The sequence below is a fragment of the Anastrepha ludens genome, chromosome 5 (assembly GCF_028408465.1).
Source record: "Anastrepha ludens isolate Willacy chromosome 5, idAnaLude1.1, whole genome shotgun sequence".
Taxonomy (NCBI): Eukaryota; Metazoa; Arthropoda; class Insecta; order Diptera; family Tephritidae; genus Anastrepha; species Anastrepha ludens.
Window position 1 is genome coordinate 62,958,930 of NC_071501.1, and position 26,902 is coordinate 62,985,831.

The following is a 26,902-nucleotide window of genomic DNA, read 5'->3' on the forward strand; positions in this document are numbered from 1 at the left end:
ACAAAATCCATGTAAATCCCAAATTTGATACAAAAATTAGAAAAATTTCCCATTCCAATTTCACTTTTTTACTAGAATCTCTAGAAAAATTATTGTTGTGCAGTTACATAGCTTTTCTTAGTACAATAAAAATTTAGAAGTTGGTAAAAATTCCCTTTGGCTTTTTATAATTTTTTTTACGGTGCTGCGCATTTTCTCCATATTATATTATATTAAAAAAAATGACGTGCGTTCGTTATACGGAGAAAATGCACAAGAGCGCCAATGAAAAAAATTATCAAAAATCTATGAATAGGATTTTTCATTGTTCAGCAGTCTAGTAAACTAAAACCAATTACATGAGAAGCAAACAAGAAAATTATGTTCAGAACAATGACAGAAATCGATTCTGCCAGTTGTTTCGGTTAACTGTATGAATATGTCGAGTGAAAATATGAAAGTTGATATTCACATAGTTAATGTTCTCCTTCATCAAATATTTTAACTTTAAAGAAATCCGCTATTATCACAGATGTAGTGAAAATGTAGGTATGTGTATGTAGATCAATAATGATCCAATTTTTCATACAATCATATTTCGATAAGTTCCTCGTATGTAAGTTCGGGTTCCGCTAATACCGCGCTTGGGCCCTTCTTTACTGGTTATAGTACAAAATTTGTTTAACATGCATGTGTGAAGTTACGTATTTTTTCAATTGAAAGCAAATACGACAGATTTGTAGACTTGTAAAAAGTATAATAAATAAATAAATATATACATTTGATATACATACTTCACACATCTATGTACATATGTATATAATAAATTATTGTATATGTATAAGAATCTCAAAGACGAAAAAAGTAAAAAACTCATAAAAAAATTCACACACAATTAATTGTATCGTATATTTCAAGCATATTTGAGTCTTTGAGTTGCAACTCATGATTGGCTCTGAGGCTGTCTGAAGAGTACCCAAGCAATTCGGGCTTTCCAGCACAACAATGGCACTATATTTTGCACAGACAAGATGTTAATTGCCGGTCAACAGCCAACTGTTGACGTCAACATCTCAATGATAAACTCATCAAAACAAACAAATACACAAATTTGAATACATACAAATATAAATACATAAATTCATACCCATGAAAATGAAATGGCATGTGCAACTTTATACAGCCAGTCAAAAAGCACACTGATTTTATTTCACAATATTCCGAAAGCTTTTCATGCTATACTTTTTTATTGATCTTGTATGAAAATCAGCTTTTCGTAAAGGATAATTTTAAATTTCTTGAGAACATGAAATGATAATTCTTGAAATAAACTTTCTTTAGATAATATCATGACTTTCTTATATTTATTTAATCTATGAACATAAGCTTCTCGAACATGATTTAAATACCTAAAAATAGAACACAAAGTAATAAAAAATGCACTTTTCTAAGAAGAAAAATCTAGTTTGATAGAGACCGAGATCGAATTAAATTCACTCAAAGACCGAACAAGAGGAGTATTACGCGAATACTCCGTTTCACATTTAGCACCATTGAAATGTAAAGAGCTACGAAGTTTACACTGTGGTACATTAATTCTTAAATTATTTATTAGGTACGCAACTAAGTTCTCGCTATTTTTTTGATGAAAATACAACTTTATTCTGAAAAAATGGTTACAAGTGAATCATTGAAAGTATTGCCATCAATCCATTTTTTGATGTCTTCATATGAATGGAACTGCTGGTCAGCTAGACCATGTGCCATCGATCGGAACTGGTGTTAATCGGACGGCGCAATATCTGGAGAATATGGCGGGTGGGGTAGAATTTCCCATTTCAGTGTTTCCAGATAGGTTTTAACGGGTTTGGCAACGTGAGGCCGAGCGTTGTCATGTTGTAGAATCACTATTTCATACCTCTCCGCGTATTGCGGTCGCTTCTCGCTCAATGCTCGGCTCAATCCCATCAATTGAAGTCGATACCCATCCGCAGTGATGGTTTCGCTTGGTTTTAACAGTTCATAATAAACAACACCAACTTGGCCGCACGAAATACATAGCAGCGTGAATATTCGGCCGACGTAGAAGCATGACCGGGCAGTCCCCATGACTTTCTTTTCTTTAGATTGCTGTAATGAATCCATTTTTATCACCCGTCACGATGCGATAAAGAAAACTCTCCCTTTTTTGCCGCTAGAGCAGTTATACACAGGCGAAAAAACGACGTTCAACATCCCTTGGTTTTAACTCATAAGGAACCAAAGTCTCCTGTTTCTGAATCATTCCAAAGCATGAAACCGCTTGGAAATGAATCCACGGGTAACTCCTAATACTGAAGCAAGCTTTTCTTGCGTTTTACATGGATCCTCATTGAGCAATGCCTCCAATTCAGCGTCTTCGAAGGTTTTTGGCCTTCCTTCACGCGGACGATCGTCAACATTAAAATCACCGTCTTTGAAGCAACGGAACCAATCTCGGTACGTTGTTTCACTTAAAGCAGCATCTCCATAAACGTTTTGTAGCTCTCGATGCGCTTCAGCCGCCGTTTTTTTCGAATGAAAGAGGAAAATCAACACTTCCCGCAAATGACGATTATTCGGCACAAAATCAGACTGGTTTATGACGTTTAGGTTATGTTAGAATCGACTAGCACACACTGCTGGCGGCATCTATTGATAAACAGCGGAAACTTAGTTGCGCACCTAATAAAAGAAATGAGCAATTAATATAGCCAAAAATTCACTGCAATAAATCGATTGTGAAGCGCGCTGCAGGGCAAGTGGCGCCGCCTTGTTGGAAGCAAATGTCGTCGATGTTTAGTCGATTAATTTTTGGAAACGAAATTCAGTCAGCATGGCTCGATGGAGCTCCCCATTCCCCATTTCTTCCTTCTTTCGAAAGAAGTAAGGCTCCATGATGCCACTCTATGAACTTCGAGAGCAGAGTTATTTTTTTTTTTTTAAAGTTAAACGATTCATGAAGACTTTCCAAACCTGAAAAGTTAGCCATTCTCAGCTGTCAAAAACACTTGATATAATAAGAGCTGTATGAAAGGAAGTTTCACTTTTACTCCAGAGAAAATAAATTTTAATTAACGGATATTTCCAATAACTTCAAACTTCCACTTGGCACTAGAATTAAATGAGCTATAAAACTGCATACTAGAAAAAATTTAAGTTCGGAGTAAAAAGTTCGAAATTTGTTGAATTTTTTTTAATATTGTATTAAGTTTGGAATTCTAAAATATGTAGCATAAATGCATATAAATTACATTTTTATACAAAACCAATGACAAAAGTTGGTATGAAAGAATATTGAAAAAAAAACTCATTGTGCCAACACTTTAACGACTGACTGTATGTGTGTATATATAAATAGTAAATATAACAAAACAAAATGTGCGAAGTTCAATGCTGGGTAGCGATATTGTTTATTTATTATATATTCAGATTTAAATACTATTTGTCAAAAGAAAAATGCAATTCATAAAAAAATAGCCGATCCGTATAAAAGTATTTATAATGACGTTTACCGCTATATTTCAAAATTTATGCCGACATTACTTCTTTTGCTACTTTTTATTAAGCCTTTACGCCAATTTCACTGCCGCAGCTTTTAGAACGTGTTGCTAGACTAATTTACATCTAGGAGAAATCGGGCGGTTAATATGAATTATTTTTCATTTATTGATTTTAACCGCAGTTAAATGGTTAAAAATAGCCATTTCGTTTTTACTTTTTCTTCTTAATTGGCGCTATAACCGCTATACTCAAATCGTAGGGAACGTAAGAAGAAATATTTTTAATCGAAAGTGAGAGGGTTAAAAACTAATAGAAAAAAAAATTATCATTAAATTCTACTCCAGAAGTCTGGGGACACCTTCGGCCAAAATGTGAAAAAATTAACCTCTTGAGAAAAAAAACCAACCCTCTGGCCTAGAACTGCACTCGGCAAAGTTGGCCTATTGAAAAGTTAAAATATTTTGAGAATATAAATTTTCATGAATCTATGGCTCGTAAAAATTTTTAGGTTATCTTAAATGAAAATCATGCAAAAAATGTTAGAACAAAATGAAAAATTTATGTACCGCGTCGATTTCTAAAAAAGTCCACTTAGGTCACATGATAAGTTAAAAGGTTTCGGACAGGTGATGGTTAACACAAGTACGAGTATTAGTTCTAGTTGAAAGCGTTGGACAGGTTGCCCATTAGAAACCACAGCGAATCGAGAATCGATTACCCTAGGGGAAAAATGCCAAATAATTAAAATTGGCAACGCTGCTATCAATATCCAAATTTGTATGTATGCATAAATTTATGTGTTAATGCGTACGTTGAAGGCGTTCCAATCTAAAGAAAAAATAGACCTCAATGCTAGTGGAAAGTCATCGTCAGACAAATCGATTAATAACGCAGTGACCGCAGTGGGCATATGCCAAGGTTTTTAAGCCACTTCAATTTTAGCAACAACAAATATGAGAAAAAAAAGTATCAGCATATTATAAAAAAAAAGTGGTGCAACTTTTTCAGCATGCGCCACTGAAAAAGCGGGTTCAATTGCACTTAAATACATACATGCCTACTACATATATTTTATATTGCTAAATAAAAAATTTTCTTCGCCAATTACAGCAGATTCGCATGTGAATTTTTCCTTGGAATCCGAATCGGACCGGGAAACTATTCGACTGGCTCTAACAGTCTACTGGCCGAACAGTTTGAAATTTAAGGTATCAAGCTTTGCATTTTTGATGCTTTTGAGCGTTATTAAAGAAAGAACGCAACGAAATAGAACCTTTTACATAAGTCGAAAAGGTCTCTTAAATATTTCGCTTTAAGGCTCTGAAGGAAAATTCAAGTGTTGATAACTCACGTTTTAATGAGTGTGTAAGAATTGACTGCTAATTTCCTCACTGCTGTTGATACAAGTGGTCAATGTTTACATCCGCGGGCAGTACGACGTACGAACTGGGATAGCGGGTACTGGGTGTAAAGTATAGGGTGGGCCATGCAAAATTTGCTTTTTGAATCGGCTATAAAACAAAACTAATCAATATCTTTTCAAACTTTTCTTTTTATTTTGAAGATTGAACATTGTCATTTATGAATGAAAAATAATATCGTTCAAATAACTGCCACGACTGGCTTTACAGTAGGCCATTCGATCAATCCAATTTTTAAGCACATTTTCGATTGTTTGGGCTCCAATTTCATGCTTTGCAACTTCAATTTCGTGTTTTAAAGCATCAATCGTCTCTGAATGGTTCGCATAGCATTTGTCCTTAACGGGTCCCCACAAAAAATAGTCCAACGGGCTTAAATCACAGCTCCGAGGCGGCCAAATGATATCGGAATTTCGGCTGGTTTTCAAAAACGGTAGCCAAAAGTTCGAGTGTAACTTTGGCAGTGTGACAAGTTGCACCGTCCTGTTGAAACCAAATGTCGTCCATGTCATCCTCTTCAATTTTTGGAAACGAGGACTCGTTGAGCATGTCACGGTAACGCTCGCCATTTACTGTAACCGCGGAAGAAGAAGAAGACTCATCACTTTGGAAATAGGTTCTCAATATTTCCCAATTTTGTTCAAGCGTATAGCGTCCCATTTCGTGTTATCATTCTCAAAAAAATAGGTGGTTCAAAAAGTAAACGCTATATGGCCCACCCTGTATATATGGCATACAATTTCGTGTATGGAGAAACAATTTTTAGGTTCAAATTCTTACTGAACTTAAACTGTGGTAAACCTGCTTACATTTAAATTTTGAAGCTGAAACACCGACTGGGGCTAAGGGTGGCCGCCGTAGCCCAGATCCCTCCATCATCAAAAGCACACCATAAATATGAGGAGGAGGTCAAGGGGGGTTTAAGCGCCAATTATATATATTATAACACCAATTTGTATTTTAGAAAGGGTATTCAGGGTATTCACCAAGCATATTGGACTAGAGAGGCACGTTGCCAGTTCTCAGTTGGATGCATTTGTGTCTGCATTGTCTAGACTTTCGTGGATTAAAAGGCCCCGAAATTGGGGTTACATTAAGCCAAACAGCGGTCCATTAATTTAAAACTAATGTATCCTTTATAATAGTTGAATGATTTCCTTCTGAAACCATCAGAAATGTGACGCCATAAGTATAACTTGTACATTAAAAGAGTGGATCTGAATTAGAGGTCTAACGGTTGAAAAGTGGAAAAACAGTGCCACTATCAAAGAATCAATTTCGCATTTGGAATTTAACTGCAACGCATCGCTTCACTGAGTTTTTTAATAGGCAGCGTTGATGGCGGTGTGCAAAACGGTTCCTACGGCCTTGCTTTGCGAAATTTTCTTGTAGGAAAGTCTTATATTTAGTTCCGAATTCACACCCAATAAATTTCCTTCCAGATTAGTACACATGCGCGTACATATGCATTTATTTACCGAAAGCACATTGCATTTGTCATACGGCACGTACAAACACTCGAAAACTTGCCGACAGACATGCATTTCTTTGTTCACTCTTATACGAGGTGTGTTCAAAAAGTATCGCGCATTTTGTGTTTTTTTTTTTCAAAAATTATTTATTTATTCATTAATATCTATTTTGTCCCCTTCAAAGTAAATCCCATGATATTATGCACTTGTGCCAACGTTTTTTCCAATCTTCGAAGCACTTCAAAAAATCATTCTTTATCTTGTTCAGCTTCTCCTTCGATGCCGTCTTTATCTTGCCAATCGCAGCGTAGTGCCGTCCTTTCATGGGCCTCTTCAGTTTCGGGAACAAGAAAAAGTCACAGGGGGCCAGATCTGGGGAATACGGTGGCTGTGTGTGTCATTAGTGTGTTGTTTTTGGCCAAAAAGTCGCGCACAAGCAACGATGTGAGAGCAGGGGTGTTATCGTGATGCAAGAACCAATTTTTGTTCTTCCACAAATCCGGGCGTTTCTGCAGATTGCTTCGCGCATAACTTGCAGGTAATATTCGTTATTGACCGTTTTAACCTGTGGCAAGATCTCATGATGCACAACGTCCCTGCAATCGAAGAAAACGTTAAGTAAAACTTTTACATTCGACCGAACTTGGCGCGCATTTTCGGTCTTGGTTCGTGCGGTAGCTTCCATTGAGAGAATTGAGCTTCGGTTTCCACGTCATAACCATAAACCCACGATTCGTCACCCACGTTATCGCCCTCTGGAGCAAATTTGGGTCGTCGCGGACAGAGTCCAACATCTTATTAGCAATGTTCATGCGATGCAGCATCTTCTCGACCTTCTGAGCACATTTTGTACCACCGATAAACGTTGCTTTGGTCCAAAGTAGCTTCTCCGTATGACACAGTCAACATTCGGAATGCATACGCGCACTTAATTCACAAAATTTGATACATGTTCTTTGATCCATCTTTTTGAATAGGTAAAAATCGAAGACGAGCCGAAACACGTGCCAACAAAGCAGCTGTCAACAAGTGACTGAACATTCAAAATGGTCGAACTCGTCGGCAGGAGTGAGAGACATGAGTACCAACATATCGCCAAAAAAAAATCGAAATTCGAATATACGTAACCTGCGAAAATTCAAAATTCGCGATACTTTTTGAACACACCTCGTATACGAGTAGGTACATTTGCATTGAATTTGTACGTACCATACTTGCATGCAAGGGGGTAATCAAACTACAAAAAAGCGGTATTTTTTCAAGCACCATGTCACATTCAAGTTTACGATGCTGCCAACTTTTTGGCATTTGGCCAAGCACATAGTCACACAATACCCACTAACAACACTTGGCAACCAGACACTTGTACATGTAATTTACAGGATATGCTCTTTGGGGACAATGCAATGGATATGCTGATAGGTGGTGATCAAGCAGTAATGTTCACAAGTTAGGTACTTAAATTTTAGGTACTAAAATTACCACCAAAACACGATTTTTTTGCCTATTTTTCGGCAATCATACTTCTATTTGTATTCAGTCACTTCCAAATCCTCCAAATAACGGATTTAAAGTTAATTTAAGAAATATCATCTGCAATTTTTTTTACAGTTTTTTTCATTCAAAATGGATTTTTTCAACATAAACTTTCGAGCCATAGAACTTTTTTTATCGTAACCCCCACTAGAACGGCACATATATATAATATATAGTACAGTCAAGAACTGAAGTCTAAATACTGAACACGCCTTGCATTTAATAACTAAAGCACGAGAAATACTTACTAATTTTTGAAACTTTATTTGTTTCTTATGTAATTTCAAAAAATTTTGGTTGAAAATATAGGTAATTTTCCTACATAAACCATATAAATCTAAATTTCAACCTTTGTGAAGACTAAAAAAAAAACTTTTAAAATGTTCATCCACATGTCAAACTTTTTACTCAGAATTTGTAGAAAATTTTCGATATACATATGTATACATATCGGAAATTTTTAGCTGCTTTTTGGCAAATTTTTACTTCTGTCTGTGTAGAATTTTTTACAAATAGCCCTAATGATTGGTCTAAATTATTTTTTTTTAATTCTGACACTCATTTCTCAGGCTTTATTGCTTATCTAATTTCTAGTTTGGCTGCAACAAGGTAGTGATCCGAGTCGATATTGGGTCCTCGGATCGTACGTGCATCTAATACACTAGAAGCATGTCTTCCATCTATCACAACATGATTGATCTGGTTTCGTGTTTTTCGATCAGGAGACAGCCAGGTGGCTTGGTGAATCTTCTTATGCTGGAATCTGGTGCTGCAGATTAGCATGTTTCGGGCCCCGGCGAAGTCGATCAGCCTCTGTCCGTTACCGGAAGTTTTCGTTGTGCAGGCTGAATTTTCCGACCGTGGGACCAAAAAATCCCTCCTTGCCCTTTTTTAAAACGTTACGACAGTGAAATGCCAGTTTTACTATCCTAACAACAAATGCCAAACCGGTAACAATTGCGAATGATTGCGTAATGACGGCAATTAAAGCGTGAGCTTTAACAAAAGTGTTACATGACAACTGCTGACAGCTTATAACGTCGACTTACTACGTGCAACAAGAGCAACAACCATAAGCAACATTAATCCGGTAGCAATTAATTGTGGATTAAAAAATAAATAAAAAAAACGAAGCGCGTGAAAGATAGAATAATAACAAACATCAAAAATTCAAAACCTTGTCAAAATTGCACTACACTCCTACACTTCTAAATAGACGTATTTCAATACAGTTGCGGGCGTAAAATTTGTCTTGGAGATTTATAAGAGGCCCCGGTGTAGGAAGGGGAGAAGTGACTAAATCAAGACGGGATCGTCTTCTGGAAAGCAAGAGTTTTCAAGATATATTCAAAGCTACCGAAATATAGAGAGAGTTTATTGAAGATGGCAACGTAGAAATGATAACAGTTCGTCGATTTCAATATACTGATTAAAACGGCCCTTTAAAATTACTAGCCAGTTGGCTGACCAATTTTGGAGACGCTGGGCCAGGATTATCTGCCCTGTCTTACAAGACGTGCAAAGTGGTATCAGCCACCAGCAAACTATATCAAATTGAACGACGTGGCTGTCATCGTAGACGAAAACTCCAAGAGAATTTCATGGCCGAAAGGAGTAGTAATAGATATGCATTTTGGTAAAGATGGTCAAGCTCGTAGCGCAGTAGTCAAGACAGTAAATGGATTATGTACACTACCGATAGTAAAGTTGGCGAAATTGGCCTTCGACGCTGAGAAACGTGTTGCGAAAGGTCACTTTGGCAACCCATTTCGCATTTTCTCATCTCTCCGTTTTTCTCTCATTCGCCAATCAACATCTGTCAAATAGCAGCAAATTTAGTTCCTTTTCTATTTAGCCGTTGATGAAAGCGTATGGGCGCAGCATAAAACAAGTACAGTAGGTTCTGTTTTTATGCGGCTTTTTTTATGCGGTTTTGAAATAGTGCGGTTTTTTTTTAAATAACAAAATGCATGTCGACCTATCGGGAATTGTACATATAAACAAGATTCTAAACCAGCTAAGCAAAAACTCATCACAGATTACATCAGAAATGCTAACCCTACAAGTATGGAACCGCCTGCATAACTATCTAGATCAGACGTGTACATTTCCTCAAGTGACGAAAGTGATTTTACGCCAAATCCTAAACGAATGCGCAACATGCGGGTATTGTCCGATTCTATTTCTGACTTAAATTTATTTTTCGATTCTGACGTTTCTTAAATAAAGATATAATTTTCAAAAATACAATACTTTTTTTAAGCGATTTTATTTAATTATTTCAGATTCATGCCGTCTATGGAACGTATCTATAGTTATAATATGGGACTAGTGCCCTTTTTTATGCGATTTTATTACATTATTTCAGATTTATGCGGTTTTAGCACTTTTGAAACGTATCTATAGTTTTAATATAGAACTAGTAGCTTTTTTTATGCTGTTTTTTTTTTATCCTGTTTCTTGCGAAACGTATCTACCGCATAAAAACAGAACCTACTGTATAAGAGAAAAATTGTCTATTAATTTTTATATTACATTGCAAATTATCACACATTGGCGTCACAATGCCGTCGTCAACACCTCCAACTTTTAAGAATGTTGGCTATTACGTGGCAAGACTATGAGGTCGTAATAAATGTTCATCACGGCGTTTCTCAACGCGCTGTTAGTGCGAGCGGCGCAATGTTAGACTCAGCATTTGTTATGCACAGACTGAAAATAACAATATCCGATAAAGTGAATGCAGTAAAAATATCTAAAATATGGTATCTGATTCAACCAAAATTACACTGTGCTCGAATTTAAACTTTTTTTATTTAGTTTTCTTGCATTCAATGGCGCCTCCCGTTTTTTCAGATTGGCTCCAGTCTTCGAGATAACGGTATTAAAGAGATCCGCTCTTGATGATTTTCAGAAACAACTGAAAACATCAGTTCAGTTTAGTGGCGTAGCTTTAAAGCTGAGCAAGTTATTTACAAAAAAGTTAAAATTTTAGCAATTTTGCTGCACAGAAAATTAATATAAAAAAACTGTTTGTGGATCATGGAAGTAGAGAATTACAATTAGAAATAGATTTTTTATGAAACTTGCAGGAAATTTACGATCTTAGCCTGTTTCGTTGCAGCCTCGATTGATTCTCCAACTGCCAGGATAGCCGTGTCATCTGCAAAGGTTGCGGTATAGCCGATAGCAACAGCAGTTTTCGCTTAATATTTATTATAATTTGAATTATGGTTAATAAAACCAATAATAATAATAAGAAACTAAACTGGCAACCACTTCATCTTAACATAACATAACAGTGAACAATCAATTAATAATAAAGTAAACTTGTTTATTTACCGCAACTAAATTCCCAATCCCTAAAGGTTAATTTTCAAACTTTGAACTCGCACAGTGATATTATGCCTTTCTACAATATTTTAAAATTTCTTATTTTCAACGCTTTTTGCCTTTTCAGCGTTTTTCCCAACGGTTTGCTTTGTGGATTATTCAATGTGGCTTTCTGCGCGATAACGAAAATCATTTATTTCAAGAACAAATACGAAAATAGCATATAGTTTGTAATTTTTTATGACAATATCAGTCTACTATCGGACAGTTTTATTCTAAATCAATAATTTTAAATGCAGGTATCTAAATTCACTACTTAAAGTCTCCGATATTATTATAGAGGCTTAAGCAGCCGTTAAAATGATAAAATACATATGTATGTACACATCTGAAAAGCCACTCTACTTTTGCATGATGTATACTTATACCAGCACGCTTACCGAAAAACCGCAAAACAAAAATTGAGAAATTTGTAAAATAAAAATACAATAATTTGAAGGAGGAAAAGAGAAAACTCAAAAGCATTAACAACTTTGTTTGATGAGCGTAACCGCACCGTGCCACTAAAAGAAAGTGAAAGTCTAACGTTGAATGTACGAATGTATACACAGACATGTACATCCATATGTAAGTGGAAGAGTGGAAGTTTTTTCAACATTTTTCCAGTTACAGCGTAATTTGCGACTAAAACAAAAGCGATGAACATTAACTTCATAGCTGCCCGTAAATACTGTAAATGAAAAGTATTATGCACATACACATACATACATGTTTATGCAAATAGATACAGAAGTAGGCGGCATTACTCAAACCGCTATATTTTACAATTATTCGTTTGCTGGCTGCTATGAGGTGTATTTATATAAGCTATTGGGCTTGCAACAATAACTACTGCATGTTTAAATAGATTTCAACTTAAAATCCTCTGTGAATTACATTACAAGAATTGCACAGTACAAAAGGTTGGCTTTGCTGGCGAGTTTACACAAAAGTGCCTACCCAAATTTATGAACATTTCATACACACAAACATTGCATTTTTGAACAGATTGCCCTGGGTTCAAGTGACGTTGATATTGCAGCGAACGATAACAGCATTCGAATATATAAAATACAGGGTGAACGATATGAAGTGTTACCAACTTCACACTGCTTGTATCTGTAAAACAGTTCATGACATCAACGTCAAAATTGTTCTAATGACAGTTCAATATATTGTTTATAAGCCATCAAAAGCATTTGCGTCTCAGTTTTGTTGAATTTTTTTTTTCTGTGATGGAATTCAAACGTAATAGTGTGATTGCGTAATATTTGGCTGGAAAATCACAGCCAGCCATTGTTTGTGTCACCTCAAAGTGAATAAAATGTTTGTGTATCGCGCTGCAAAACGCTATGGAGGTGGTCCAAAAAAAACCGCAACAACACCAGAAATGGTTCGGAAAGTGAAGGCTCGACTTGAACGAAATCCACGTCGAAGTGGAAGAAAAATGGCCAAAGAACTGAAAATATCGCAAGACAGCATTCGACGCATTTTGAAAAATGAGCTCAAGGTCAAGGCTTACAAGTTCCAAATAGGATACGATCTTTCACCCCAGCAAAAAAAAGTTCGGTGCGAAAGAGCAAAGGAGTTGTTGCGCTTGCACGAACGTGGTGAATTTCCTAACATTGTGTTTTCTGATGAAAAAAATTTCCCAATTGAGCAGTTCATAAACACTCAAAACGATCGTGTTTACTTGACCGAACGCTCATATAAGAATTTGAGCCTATATATGGCCACTCGAAGCAATTTCCCATCGCAAGTAATGGTTTGGGCCGCAGTGACCGCTGATGGACGCTCTCCAATCGTTTTTATCGAGCCTGGCGTCAAAGTGAATGCGACTTATTATCGGGAAGCTTTTAGAAGCTGCTTTAGAGCCGTGGACACGCAAACATTTCGGTCGTAGACCATGGACGTTCCAACAGGACTCGGCACCGTCTCATGAAGCTTGTGTGAACCAAGAATGGTTAAAAAATTCGCCAGACGCAAATCCGATGGACTATTTCATCTGGTCCATTTTGGAGATCAAGGTGAGGACTAAAAAATATGCCAGTATGGATGCGCTGAAAAAAGCGATTATACGAGAATGGGCCACAATACCTCAAGATCACATTCGTGCAGCATGCAACTCATTTTTTGACCGTTTGAGGCTACAGTCAAGGCAAAAGGTGGTCATATCGAACTTAAGTGAATATATGTTAAAATTGTAATCATTTTTGAACAATTTTGTCTTTGAAATCAGTAAAAACTAATTTCCCACAAAAAAAATTATGGTGTTTTGAATAGGTAACACTTCATATCGTTCACCCTGTACATACATACAGGGTTTGATTGAAAAGTAATGAACCTTATTTTTTTAAGCAGTTTTATTAAACCTTTTGGCTTATACAACTAATATTCTTCAAAATAGGACCCTTGAGCATCAATATACCGCTGGTAGCGGTCCTTCCACTGCAGGAAACATTTTTTCAACTCATCTTCCTTCAGCTTTCTTTTCAGGCGCGGGAGGGGACAGGTCTGGGTCGTAGGGAGGGTGGGGAAGCACCGGAACTCCCATCTTGGCCAATGCAAAGGTACAGAGGAAGGCGGTGTGCGCCGGCGCATTGTCGTGATTAAGGGTCCAATTGTTGACGAGGTCGGGCCGAACCCGGGCGACGCGGTTTTTCAGCCGAAGGAACACTTCTTTGTAAAATGCCGCGTTTACAGTGCTTCCTGGAGGTACAAACTCCTTGTGGACGATGCCTCGAGAGTCGAAAAAGATGATCAGCATGGTTTTGACCTTGGATTTCGACATGCGCGCCTTCTTGGGTCGCGGCGACTGGCTCGTGTGCCACTCCGCACTCTCTCTCTTGCCCTCAGGATCGTACTCAAAGCACCAGGTTTCATCTCCTGTGATACAATTGTCTAAAGTATTATACTGTTCGTCACTTTCCAATACTTCACGACTCTTTTCCACACGCAATTGCTTTTGTTCATATGTCAAAACCTGTGGAACCAATTTGGCACACACTTTGCGCATTTCAAGTTTTCCGGTCACGATTTCCCGCACATTGTAATAAGATAAATTTAACTCTTCACTGATCTCACGTAGACTAGCACGACGGTCAATGCTCAAAAATTCCCGAACCCGGTTCACATCTTCGTCTGTTTGCGTCGTCGAAGGCCTTCCAGATCGCTGTTCGTCTTCGACGTCCTCCCGGCCTTCCTTGAACGACTTGTGCCACCGTTTTACCTGAACACTGGACAGAGATTGGTCCCCGTAAGCCTCCTTGAGTAGCCCAATGGTTTCGGTACTCGTTTTGTTTAGCTTTACGCAAAATTGGATCGAGTAACGTTGCTCCAACGACCGCTGCATTTTCGCCACTTCAAAATCCTAACACACTTTTAAAACAGCTTTCATGCGCGGTGCGATGTTGACTGCACCGCTGTTGCCAGTCCAAGGTCCAACGATCATTTTCCCCCTCCAGCCGATTCGGTTCATCGCTTGGCAGACGCTCCGCGCGGGAAGGCTCATTACTTTTCAATTAAACCCTGTATACGAGTATATTTACTTTCAGTGCAATAAGGTTACGTGTGTTAGAATCTGGCTATCAAGCGGGTGTCAGGGGAATTTACGTAATTATGCGTTTGTGATGAACACCTAATTAGTATCTATCACAATGACTCATTTCAATTATTAATTCTGAAGCCGACTATAGAGTATCTGCAGGCATTGTGGTACAGCAGCTTTTCCAAGCCAGCCAATTTGGCGTACTCAGAACATTAAAAAAGCCTGCTCTGATTTGAGTTCCGTGAGTCGTGCAATGTCCGAATTGTAAGAAAAGGGTGTGGTCGGGCAGTTAAATTTTTTATACTCCTTGAAAAATTCCTATCACTGAAAAAAGGTATTTTCAACCCCGTCTAATAATTTTAAAGTAGTAAAAGAGCATTTTATTTGTGAAGCAGATAAGTGAAAACAAAGCATGGGCTATATTTGGTAAATATTTTTTTATTAAATATAATTATTTCAATCAAACATTAGCTCGGCTACAGGAAAGTGTGCAAAATTGTAAAGAAAGGTGGAATAAGAAAATGGAATGCAGAGGAAATGGAAAAAATTTCCTGGCAGTTGAAAGCCATGATATGTGTATTCTATTCGCCATTTAGTGTTCGGCAGACTATGTACTGTGTAACACATTACAGAGCGTCTGTCAACTAAACCTCTCGACCAGCAACTTTATCTGGAAGAGAAAAGATTTAGTACGAGATTTATATATGAATTGGCACTTATATCCATTTTGAGTGTATGGCCGAGCTCCTCCCCCTATTTGTGGGGGGCGTCTTGATGTTGTTTCACAAAGTACGATATTTACTGGCGGTGGAATTATTAGAATATACTCGTGCTGTAACCCTTGGAGGGACCTCAGTTTTATGCCGCCTCCAAATGGTAGCTCATTTTTATGAGGAGCTTGTTTCATGGCAGAAATACACTCGGAGGTTTGCCATTCCCTGCCGACGGGTAACCGCTATCAATTGTTTTATCTATCACTTTTTATATACATACATAGTTTGTTGTTTCCAGGAGGATTGAACCCTGAAATTGATTTTTGAGTGACTTCAAACTTACGAAAATGTAATAGGCTATGAATCTGCATACCTAGACGTTTTCTAAAGATTCTGATTAAAAAGTTGAAAATGCTTATGTTTTTTTACGTATTTTTTATATAACATTTAATTTAATTTTTATGTATTTTTGTGAGTTTTGTACAAAGTTAGGAGCTTTGATTTACAAAGTTTTTTGTGCTATGTTTTCTTTTTAAATTAACGTTAGTTAGCGAAATTTCGATTCGATTACCCATTCAATTTCAATGGCGACATCCGATTGGATATCTCCAAAATCTTAATTGTCATATAAACCTGACATTTTATTGTCGGAGAATGCGGTAACAAATATTTAATATTCTATACTGATCGCAGAGAAATGTGGCTCAGGATTCGTGAAATAGTGCGAAAAATGTCAATTTTTATTTTTTACTTAAATATTGATAATTTGGTTAATAATGTCAATAATGACTTAACCGAATACCCTTTTTTGTGCACGTTTAAATTCTTTCATTACATCATCAGCCACTTGCAAAAAAAAACAATTATAGATGTTTGAGGGGAAGCCGCAAATTACTCAAGGCAACAAATGCGGTAAAACATCAAAGCAGGAACCGCGTCATAAATCTAATAAATATTCATAAAACATCATTTTAATTAGTTCGACAAGTATGAGGTATGCGAAATCTGTTACTCAAACTTCAAAGATCGATTGTTGTATGTTGAACGAGAGCTTTCTCTACGACTGGCTTTGCACTGCATATTTAAACGAAAGATATTGATAAAATATGTTTTGCACTGCATATTTAAACGAAAGATATTGATAAAATATGTTTATACACTTCTCGACCGTTGTCATTGTTGCAGAGATACTAGAATGTTAAATTGTTTATTGAACACTTTAAAACCGACTCAGATTTAGGGCCCATGTCAACAGTTCAACAAGCCCCTGGAAATTTAAATAGGGATCAATATTTTCACCGTAGCCTCTTTCTCTTTAAAGCTCGATATACGGCATTAAATTTTTTTCCAGATTCGTTGTAGAAAAACTGTAGAGCTGCTATTTTTCTTTCCATATACTCTGAAATAATAATTTCTACGAGTACATGGGGTCGGTCCTCTTCAATAATGTTTTGGTGCTACTCAGCTGTAGTATAGCCAATATTACTCTATGGTAATCTAATGTGGTGGACTGCATTGAGAAAACGACACACAAAACATCTATGGAAAGTATTCAACGTCTTGGTGCACTCTGCACTTCTGGGGCAATTAAAACTACTCCTACAGCTTGAATGAATATTCAACCTACCACCGATTGACATTGCGGCAGAAAGTATAGCAGCTAGATCTGCCGCAAGACTTAACGCCACAGGTGAATTTACCTGCAAAATATGCGGACATAGCTCAATAGGTACGAGTTATCGAACCATTATGGACTATATGACTCCGAAATACAATTCGGGAAGAGATTCCGAACAACAATAGAAGAAGAGGGGTGGAAAAGAGGTATGAAACCTAGCCCAAAAAAGCTTAAAATATTTATTCACGGCTCGGATGGAGATTTATCACGCAGAGCTGGACATCAGGCGGCCAATTAAGCTCCCTGACCATTGCAGTATTTTTCAAGCACAAGTCTCTGCCGTAGGAAAGGCTGCAGAAATAACACTAGCAAGGACATCGAGCAACACCAACATAAATACAGGATGGGCCATATAGCGTTTGCTTTTGAACTACCTATTTTTTTGAGAATGGTAACACAAGCGGCCGCCGTAGCCGAATGGGTTGGTGCGTGATTACCATTCGGAATTCACAGAGAGGTCGTTGGTTCGAATCTCGGTGAAAGCAAAATTAAGAAAAACATTTTTCTAATAGCGGTCGCCCCTCGGCAGGCAATGGCAAACCTGCGAGTGTATTTCTGCCATGAAAAAGCTCCTCATAAAAATATCTGCCGTTCGGAGTCGGCTTGAAACTGTAGGTCCCTCCATTTGTGGAACAACATCGAGACGCACACCACAAATAGGAGGAGGAGCTCGACCAAACACCTAACAGAAGTGTACGCGCCAATTATTTATTTTTTATTAACACAAATGACATGTCAAATGTGTTCATAATTTACTTAAAGGTTTGACATTTACGAAATGGGACGCTATACGCTTGAAAAAAATTGGGAAATATTGAAAGCCTATTTCCAAAGTGGTGAGTCTTCTTCTTCTTTTCTGATTTTTCACGGTGGCTACGTCAATAAGCAAAATTGTCGGATTTGGGGCTCAGAAAATCCACACATTACTGTATAGAATCAAATGCATCCACAACGAGTCACTGTTTGGTGCGGTTTTTGGTCTGGCGGCATCATCGGGCCATTTTTTTCGAAAATAGAAAATAGTGAACATAAAAGAGAAAATAGCTAAATCTGGTCATAAATCGCTTTGCTAATTAGGTGCACACGAATTTACCATATGTATGTACATATATACCATAAAACATTATCGGAACTGGAATTTCTCACATAAATTTCGTACACAGCTTTCAAAAAGTAAACAATTCTCGTATGAAATTATGAAATACATAGCATATAGTCAATACAACAATAACTGCTGAGAAGCAAATGAGATTTTGTGCTTCCGCTAGAATGCTAAAAACCAGAAGCCGAATGTTTATAGTCAACTTAGCGCAGGGCAATTGATTAAAATTTGAGTTGAATGGCAAAAATGAGCAACAAGTCATTCCACCGAAACGTCAATACATTTCTTATCGTACTAGGTAAGGTTTGTTTGTATATTTATATTTTGGTATTATACAAAATTTCCTAGATTAAATTGCCATTAGCATCCATCAACTTCCTTTATGCCAAGTGGCATAATAACAACAACCAACCATATGTACTCACAACAAAATAAATATCTGTTTATACTCATATATGTATATGTACATTAATATTATATATGTATATACGAGGTGTGTTCAAAAAGTATCGCGAATTTTGAATTTTCGCAGGTTACGTATATTCGAATTTCAATTTTTTGTGGCGATATGTTGGTACTCATGTGTCTTACTCATGCCGATGAGTTCGGCCATTTTGAATGTTCAGTTAATTGTTGACTTGTCTTCGATTTTTACCTATTCAAAAAGATGGATCAAAGAACCTGTATCAAAGTTTGTGTGAAAAAAGAAATTAAGTGCGCGTATGCATTCCGAATGTTGACTGTGTCATACGGAGAAGCTACTTTGGACCGAAGCAACGTTTATCGGTGCTACAAAATGTTCTCAGAAGGTCGAGAAGATGTGAACGACGGAAAGCGTGCCGGACGCCCACGCACTTCAACAACAGATGAAAAAATGTATGAAGTGAAGAAAATGGTATTGGCCAATCGTCGAATCACCGTTGGAGAAGTCGCTGAGGACCTAGACATATCGATTGGCTCGTGCCATTCGATTTTTTTAAATGATTTGGGCATGAGACGGGTCGTCGCAAAATTCGTACCAGCCAGCTTTTTGGCCAAAAACAACACACTAATGATGCCACAGCCACCGTATTCCCCAGATCTGGCCGCCTGTGACTTTTTCTTGTTCCCGAAACTGAAGATGCCCATGAAAGGACGACGCTACGCTACGATTGATGTGATAAAGACGGCATCGAAGAAGGAGCTGAACAACATAAAAAAATGATTTTTATTGAAGTGCTTCGAAGATTGAAAAAAACGTTGGCATAAATGCATAATATTTCATGGGGATTACTTTGAAGGGGACAAAATAGATATTAATAAATAAATAAATAATTAAAAAAAAAAACACAAAATTCGCGATACTTTTTGAACACGAGGTGTGTAAGCAACGTCATCATTGCAAGTAGCAAAGCACGAAAACAAAACCTCATAGTCGATCTGCTTTGTACGGTGCCAGGCACCGGCCGACACAAAATATTTGTTAAAAAAATTGCAAAATCCAAAACAAAAAAACAATTCCGCTTTCAACTCAACAAGTCATACCCCTTACGCGTCAAACGTAGGTGTATTGGACTATTTGTAGGCCAACAGTGGTATTCTCCAATAGAGAGCTAAGGTTGCGTTCGACAGCATGACTAATCTGATAACCGTACCTGTAAATAAATGTAGGAGACTAACACATAAAACCCATCTTAAAGCGAATGCACGTGAAAGATTGATAGATTTTTAAGTAATTAGCAAATTCAAAAGTACAGCTATACAGCTATATATTTATTTATTTATTTATTCCAAACATTCGGAATAAGCTTTCCTGATTGCTTATTTGATTGAATATGATGCGAAATGGAGTATAGGGGCTATTCCAATGACATGGATGTTTGTGTATGTCTGTTTGCAGATAAGACTATCTAGATCGTATTTAGGATCATTAACGATTTTTAAAATATTACAGAAAAACTTACCTTTAAGATTTACTTATATGGACGTATAAGTGGCCTTGAACCAACTAATTTGTATTGTGTGAAGGATATATTTATGTAGTAAAGCATAAAAAGTAGTAGAAAATAAAAAATTACCCAAGCTTCCAAAACCGTAAAAGCGGCACAAAACTCATTCAAATACGTAATATGTGTGTAGACATAGTGGGCATGTATAAGAAAACTGGATTTATTTATTATATGTATGCATGTACATCTTCTTGTTTTACTTAAAGTCTTTAAATTTGCACTCGCTTTGTAGGTAATTTATTATTTGTTGTACATTTATGCATAAAGCATTGAATACTTGTTTTTTTTTTTGCCATTCTATTTTTCCCCTTTTTCCTTTCATTTTCATTACTCATACGAACTTAAGTATTGTTAATTGATGAAATAAAAAAATAGTTATATATACTATATATATTAATGCAACAATAATATTCGTAAAGGTAGTAATTGCAATTTGTAAGCAACCTGTACGCCGGCAAAGCACCAACAACGCCCAAAGCAAAAACAGCAACACCGGTTTTAGCTCGGCAGCCAGTCCGACATTCTTTCGCTCGCTTACGAGTAGGCGGTTTGTTCCAGCCATTCATCCATACTAAATGTAGCTCGATTCAATTCGTCAGTGTCTCGTTCGCGGAATATGTCAATGTACGATTTCGTCTTCACTGCACACATCAAGAAGTCATCGAAGGTGATTTTACCCTCGCGTGACGTATAACGGCGACCAAGCGCATTTAATACACGATTATTTAGGCGGTAGCCGGCCGAATTGAGTGCGTCACGCAATTGGAAACTTTCTATCTCTCCACTATGATTGCGATCGTAGAATTTAAATACTGCTTTCCATTTGGCAATGTCAGAGAGTAGTGATTCGAATTCTTCGAAACCCAAATTTCCGGATTGGTCCTTGTCCATCATCGCCACCATTGACCGGCAAGCATCTTTTGAAAACGTATTTCCATCGATCATAACATCTCGCAGTGAATGATCAAGTATACGTTTGAGTTCCATCCAATCCACCTCCATATCGCTACCAGCAATGCTCTTGAAAAGACGACGTAGATTCTCACGTTGTGGATCCTCTTCCCTTGGCGGCGGTATATTTGGTTTAATCCGATCATCCACATCGCAATAACCAACTGAATCGTCATTCTCATCCATAGTGTTCGCCGTCTCAGAAAAGACGCGTATAATGTACTCACCCTCTTCGTTGGGATCAAAGGTTGACGGTATAATTAAGTAATTGCCTGGCGGCAACTTGAAACGAGCGCATATTTCGCGCGTATTAATAAAATGCGGAGAACGCGCAACGGAAGCCCGGTATTTGAAGAAATTTAAACCTTGTGGCTTGGTATCCATATCTCGATCGGTTAAGTGGTAAATCGCAAAACCGATGGTTAAGCATTCCATACCACGATTACGTTTCGAACGCCGATTCTTCTGCATTAATGCTACTATAACAGTGCACTTGCCATCATCGTCATCCTCATCGGGGTCGCTTAGAGTGATCACATATTGTGGATTATGCCAAAATGTCTCGAGGAAATTACGGCAGCCACCCGCAGTAACATTCGCCGTCCATTCGCCTTCAAACTTTTGCATCTCCCACTTACGTTTGCCATTATTCTGTTGTTCTTCGGTCAATGAATCCGGAGACAAATTACAGATCTCAACACGATCAAAATTGTTGAGAAACTCTTGGAATGGCATCCAAAACTCTCCATCTGCATCGAAAGTGAGGCCTAACTCTTGTTTCTGTGATTCAGGTATGTAACGCCATTCCGGAGAATTATCACTAAATGGCCCATTCCATTCTGATTCATTGCCCCATGGATTGCGCAAGCGTATCATTGGCAACTTGCCCTGACGATTTGGCGTATGAATGTCAATCATGCATACTCGCGATATCGAATAGGCATGGCCACGAATTAGGCCTTGTGGAGTTTCAGCCTCAAACACATTTGGATCGGGTTCCAATGAGCAGCCCATCAATGAATTGCGATTCATTGCTTTGTCGAGAATGTTAAATAGATTTGGTGGTGCTTCTTTCAAGTCGTACCATTCAGTAACACCTCCCGTGAAGTCTTCCATAGCTTCACAAGTAGTACCGCCTTTGAGAGCTTCATAGGAACCATGTAATTTAGCATAAGCTTTTTCTAACAATGCGCTCCAGAATTCGTTGCGCTCGGTGGAGTGCATATATATTAGCTCTCCCCGGTATGTGGGCAGCCGATCGTCAACTACGACTTCCACCCAATCACCGTACTGCCAGAAACAGAAATGAAATATACCAGCATAATTTTCCTCAAAATTTTGATCAGGCGGTACAACATGAAAGAATAAGTTCGGATCCGAAGTCAAATTTGCCGCCGCTGCTATTAGCCAACAGTCACCCAATTCACCTTGCTGCACATCGAAACGTGAATAACCATCAACAAAGAACTGAGGATCATCGGCAATTTCATGTGGACGCAACCATTCAATGTACCGATCGGGGCGACGTGAAAACATCAGTGAATCATTATTCGCTGGAAACGCTGGGTCTTCAAAAAGAGTGCCATTGTCTAAGCAACTGCTGCGTAGTGTTGCATATGGTATGTGTGAATCATCTTGTGAACGTATTTCACGTGTCTTCTCCTTCATCCAAAACATATTCTCACTCTCAGGCACCTTCACAGCTGAGAAAGGTATCTCTGGCACACCCACAGAGGGCTCCTCGTCCGGTGATGGCAGCTTTTCATTCGCTGATTCACTAACAATACAACCACCACCACCACCGTACGTTGGCATTGCACCATCTGGCAGCGTTGGTATTGTCGGATAGAGGCTGGATGGCGATGTTGGCGGTGGCACACTATATGGCAATGGCATTCCACTTGGCATCGATGGGTATGGCAGCGCTGGCGCCGCAGATGACGGATATGGTGCCATAGGGTATGGCGCATATGGTTGTGGCATGCCAGTGGGGTAGGGCACATTTTGTGAAGGTTGCGGGCCTAACGTCGGATACAGCGATTGTCGTGAAGGATATGGTGCAGCAGATGATGGTGGATATGGCGCCGGAGATGATGGCGGATACGGTGTTGAACTTGGAAAACCAGGCATCTGTGTTGGTGGCTTCGGCATGCCATAACTCAGACTAGCTGCGTATGGATCTGGTGGTGCAGTTGGATACGGCAGCGCCGGATACAGCCCAGTCTTTGGTGATTCACCATCACTTTGTTCATTCTTACTATAGCCCAAAGCAGCTAAATTTACTAAACCAATTCCAGTGGAATGGTAATTCTTTGGAAAATAGTTTCTTGGATCGTACATTTTATAATTTTTGTATATATTTAACTATATTTCTTATATTTTCTTTAAATTTGACACTGCCGATTAAATCGAAATTCACTGGCACAAACGTTTCAACTCATCAACTGCTTCCATACACTAATTTCAACACACACAACGATTAGGCAGCAGAACTGGTGCTGGCTGAGGTTAGAGAGTTGCTAACTAGCTGGTCGTGTTAACACAGTGTTGCATTACATGGGCGAGCTTTTGTGTATGTACGTACATAGTATCAAAGTATTGAAAAATACAAGCAAACAAAGAGTATTTCCATATTACTTTTTACTTTTCGCTTCACTGGTTGTTTTTTTGTTTTTCTTTTTTCCTTATTTTCTCTATTCATTCGTTTGGTACGTCGCATTGATGGCGAGTACTTGCGCAGTGTTAGAAACTGCATTAGTGTTGTAGGGCAGCAGCTAATAGGGTTTTTGATGTATAGAGTTTTATTGCATATAATAAAAATATATAAATATTAAATATAATATAATAACTTCTATTTTTTTATAAGAATTCAAGTTTTCGCACACTCAGCTAAACAACTATCAGCCTCACTTTTTGTAGAGGCTATAAAATGTCACACATTCGCCTGGTCAGACTGAAACATTTTGAGAACACTCAACCCCATGAATATGCTGCGAAAAGAACAAGAAAATTATATAGCCCTGGCGCTGAGCAACATAAAGGCAAAATCATTACAAGAAAATAAAACGCTATAAGTTTGTTGAAGATAAACGACAAATACTAGATAAAACAATGGATTTGGTGAGGAGGTTAAAATACATGCCTTTTAAGTTTTGTTTAATCTCCATCAAACGTTTTTTTAACATCCACAAAAACAATACTATTTTTTAAATAATAATAGTTTTTAAAATTGAATTAATACTAATATAATATATTTTTAATAGTCGTATTTATTTTAATTTATATATACATTTATATATATTTTAATTATATTTTAATTTCCATTTCCGAATGGAAATGTTAATAAATGGAACAAAAAATGAATATAGTAGCTTATGATTGTGGAATACGCAATTATACAACATATAATAATACACAAATATCATTTAGTAAATAAAAATGCCATTGCAACCCTGTGTCTTGCACTAAATTAAACTGAACACAAATGTAACATGTGAGCAAAATGTTTCTCTCGTTTTATGCTCTTGGGACTATTTGTTGCTGGTTAGCTGGCTAAAATTTTCAGGTTATTGCTTGTGTACATGTTGTTTATAATAAAGAGAAAAGTGTGACTCACTGATAATGCCGGGCCAACGAATAATTTAACTCTCGTATGTAGTTGTATTTTGTAGATATATGTACTACATATTATTAGTATGTGCGCATATGTATGAATATACGTATGTATGTAAATACGAGTTTCCCACTTAAGAGAGCAACAGCAAACATATGGAAGCATATAAAACACCAGCTGAGTTTTAATATAATAGAAAAGAATTGCAAAACAACGCAATTCTTTTGATGCGATAAAAATGGCGATTTGTTAATAGATATGGGTGTGGGGCATTCCCAACAAAAAAATGCATAGTATAACAATGAATGAATGCATTTTAATGAAGTAAAAAATTAATTTATATACATTTTTGCTATACAAATATGCATACATACATATGTACATATATACATACGTATGTATATCTACTTCGTATATAGTACATATAGCTTATTTACTGCAAGAATGCAATAATAAGACTTTTTTTAGATACAAAAGAAAACTCATGGCGGCATTACTGAATAGTATCTCATTATATGAAAATTTTGTTTTGCTCTTACTTAGGGGGACATAGTAAATTAAAGATTGTGAAGCCATTTTTCCGTATGCCGATGATATTGACATCATCGGCCTTAACAACCGGGCTGTTAGTTCTGTCTTCTCCAAACTGGATAAAGAGGCAAAGCGAATGGCTCTGGTGGTGAACGAGGACAAAACAAAGTACCTCCTGTCATCAAACAAACAGTCGGCGCACTCGCTGAACAAAAATAACACTCTACAAGGCTCTCATCATGCCCGTCCTAACGTATGGTGCAGAAGCGTGTACGATGACAACATCCAATGAAGCGACGCTTGGAGTGTTTGAGGGAAAGATTCTGAGTAAGATTTTTGGACCTTTGCACGTTGGCAACGGTGAATATGGCAGGCGATGGAGCGGTGAGCTGTATGAGCTTTACGACGACATAGACATAGCGCAGCGAATAAAGATCCAGCGGCTACGTTGGCTGGGTCATGTCGTCCGAATGGATACAAACGCTCCGACTCTAAAAGTATTCGATGCGGTACCAGCTGGTAGTAGCAGAGGAAGAGGAAGGCCTACAATTAAGAAGAAGAAGAAGCGATTTTTCTCAATTTTTTTATTTTTTGTGTTTTCTTCCAGCACACGAGTGATGTATGCATATATTAGGAAAACACATCAATGCAATCTTGTAATAAAAGGCAAATCTACAAAACATTCGTAGAGAATACCAAAATGCTTTACCCCTTTTGCTAGGGCTAGGTAAGCTCCGATACAAACTCGTCAACTTCTTCAAGATTTATACTATAAATGCCACGGTTTTAAAGTATTTTTTTATAATAGAACTTTGCTATATGGGAAATCTCCATTTTTTTTAATAGATACCAATAGTAATATAATATACTACCAAATCGTATATTATATTACTATTGGTTTTTTATATATTGTTTATTTTTGATGCAATCATTTACAACGCCATATTTGATTTGACGTAAATTTCAAAAACAGTGGGACACATTTGTAAAAGCCGTATCGAAAGGGTTAAGTTAAAATCCTTTACAAAGCCAAAATAATAATATGGAATAAGAAGAATTTCTAACGCTTCAGAAGGAACATGAAGTCGGGGACAGCTTTCGGAATTTTTTTCGAATAGCATGATCTTTACCAGCAACCGTGAGTGATAGTTCAATATTTGAAAAGGCACGAGTGACCCGAGAATACCGTGAACATGTACAAAAACAGTAAGGTAAGAAATTTTTTTTTTTTGTTTTTTTACTTTATTTGTAATGAAAAAGAAAATATTTGTACAAAAAAAACTTTTAAATACCAACAGTATAGCGTTTAATATTTTTTTTCAAATATAAACACGTGTTTACGAAATTTGAGTGTTTGAACGTAATGGGGGAAAAAACCGAAAAATTAACTAAAGAAACATGCACCTAGAAAAGGATGAAGAGTTATAATTAAAAAGTAAATTTAAGTTTATTATATGATACACTGATAAAAAAATGA

At 37.3% G+C, this 26,902-nt stretch overlaps 2 protein-coding genes across 4 annotated transcripts in view; both read right to left on the reverse strand.

Moving 5' to 3' along the window:
- LOC128864273 (uncharacterized) overlaps positions 1-26,902 on the reverse strand; it is a 107,609-nt gene that overhangs the window by 38,335 nt on the left and 42,372 nt on the right. The window lies entirely within an intron of this gene.
- On the reverse strand, positions 20,452-24,051 carry LOC128864275 (calpain-B). Its single transcript, XM_054103848.1, has one exon. It carries the CDS (start codon positions 23,619-23,621, stop codon positions 20,865-20,867), a length of 2,757 nt encoding a protein of 918 aa, XP_053959823.1. The 5' UTR covers positions 23,622-24,051; the 3' UTR covers positions 20,452-20,864.

Coding starts and splice junctions, on each gene's coding strand:
- LOC128864275 (XM_054103848.1), bottom strand. CDS start 23,621: ATGTACGATCCAAGAAACTATTTTCCAAAGAATTACCATTCCACTGGA.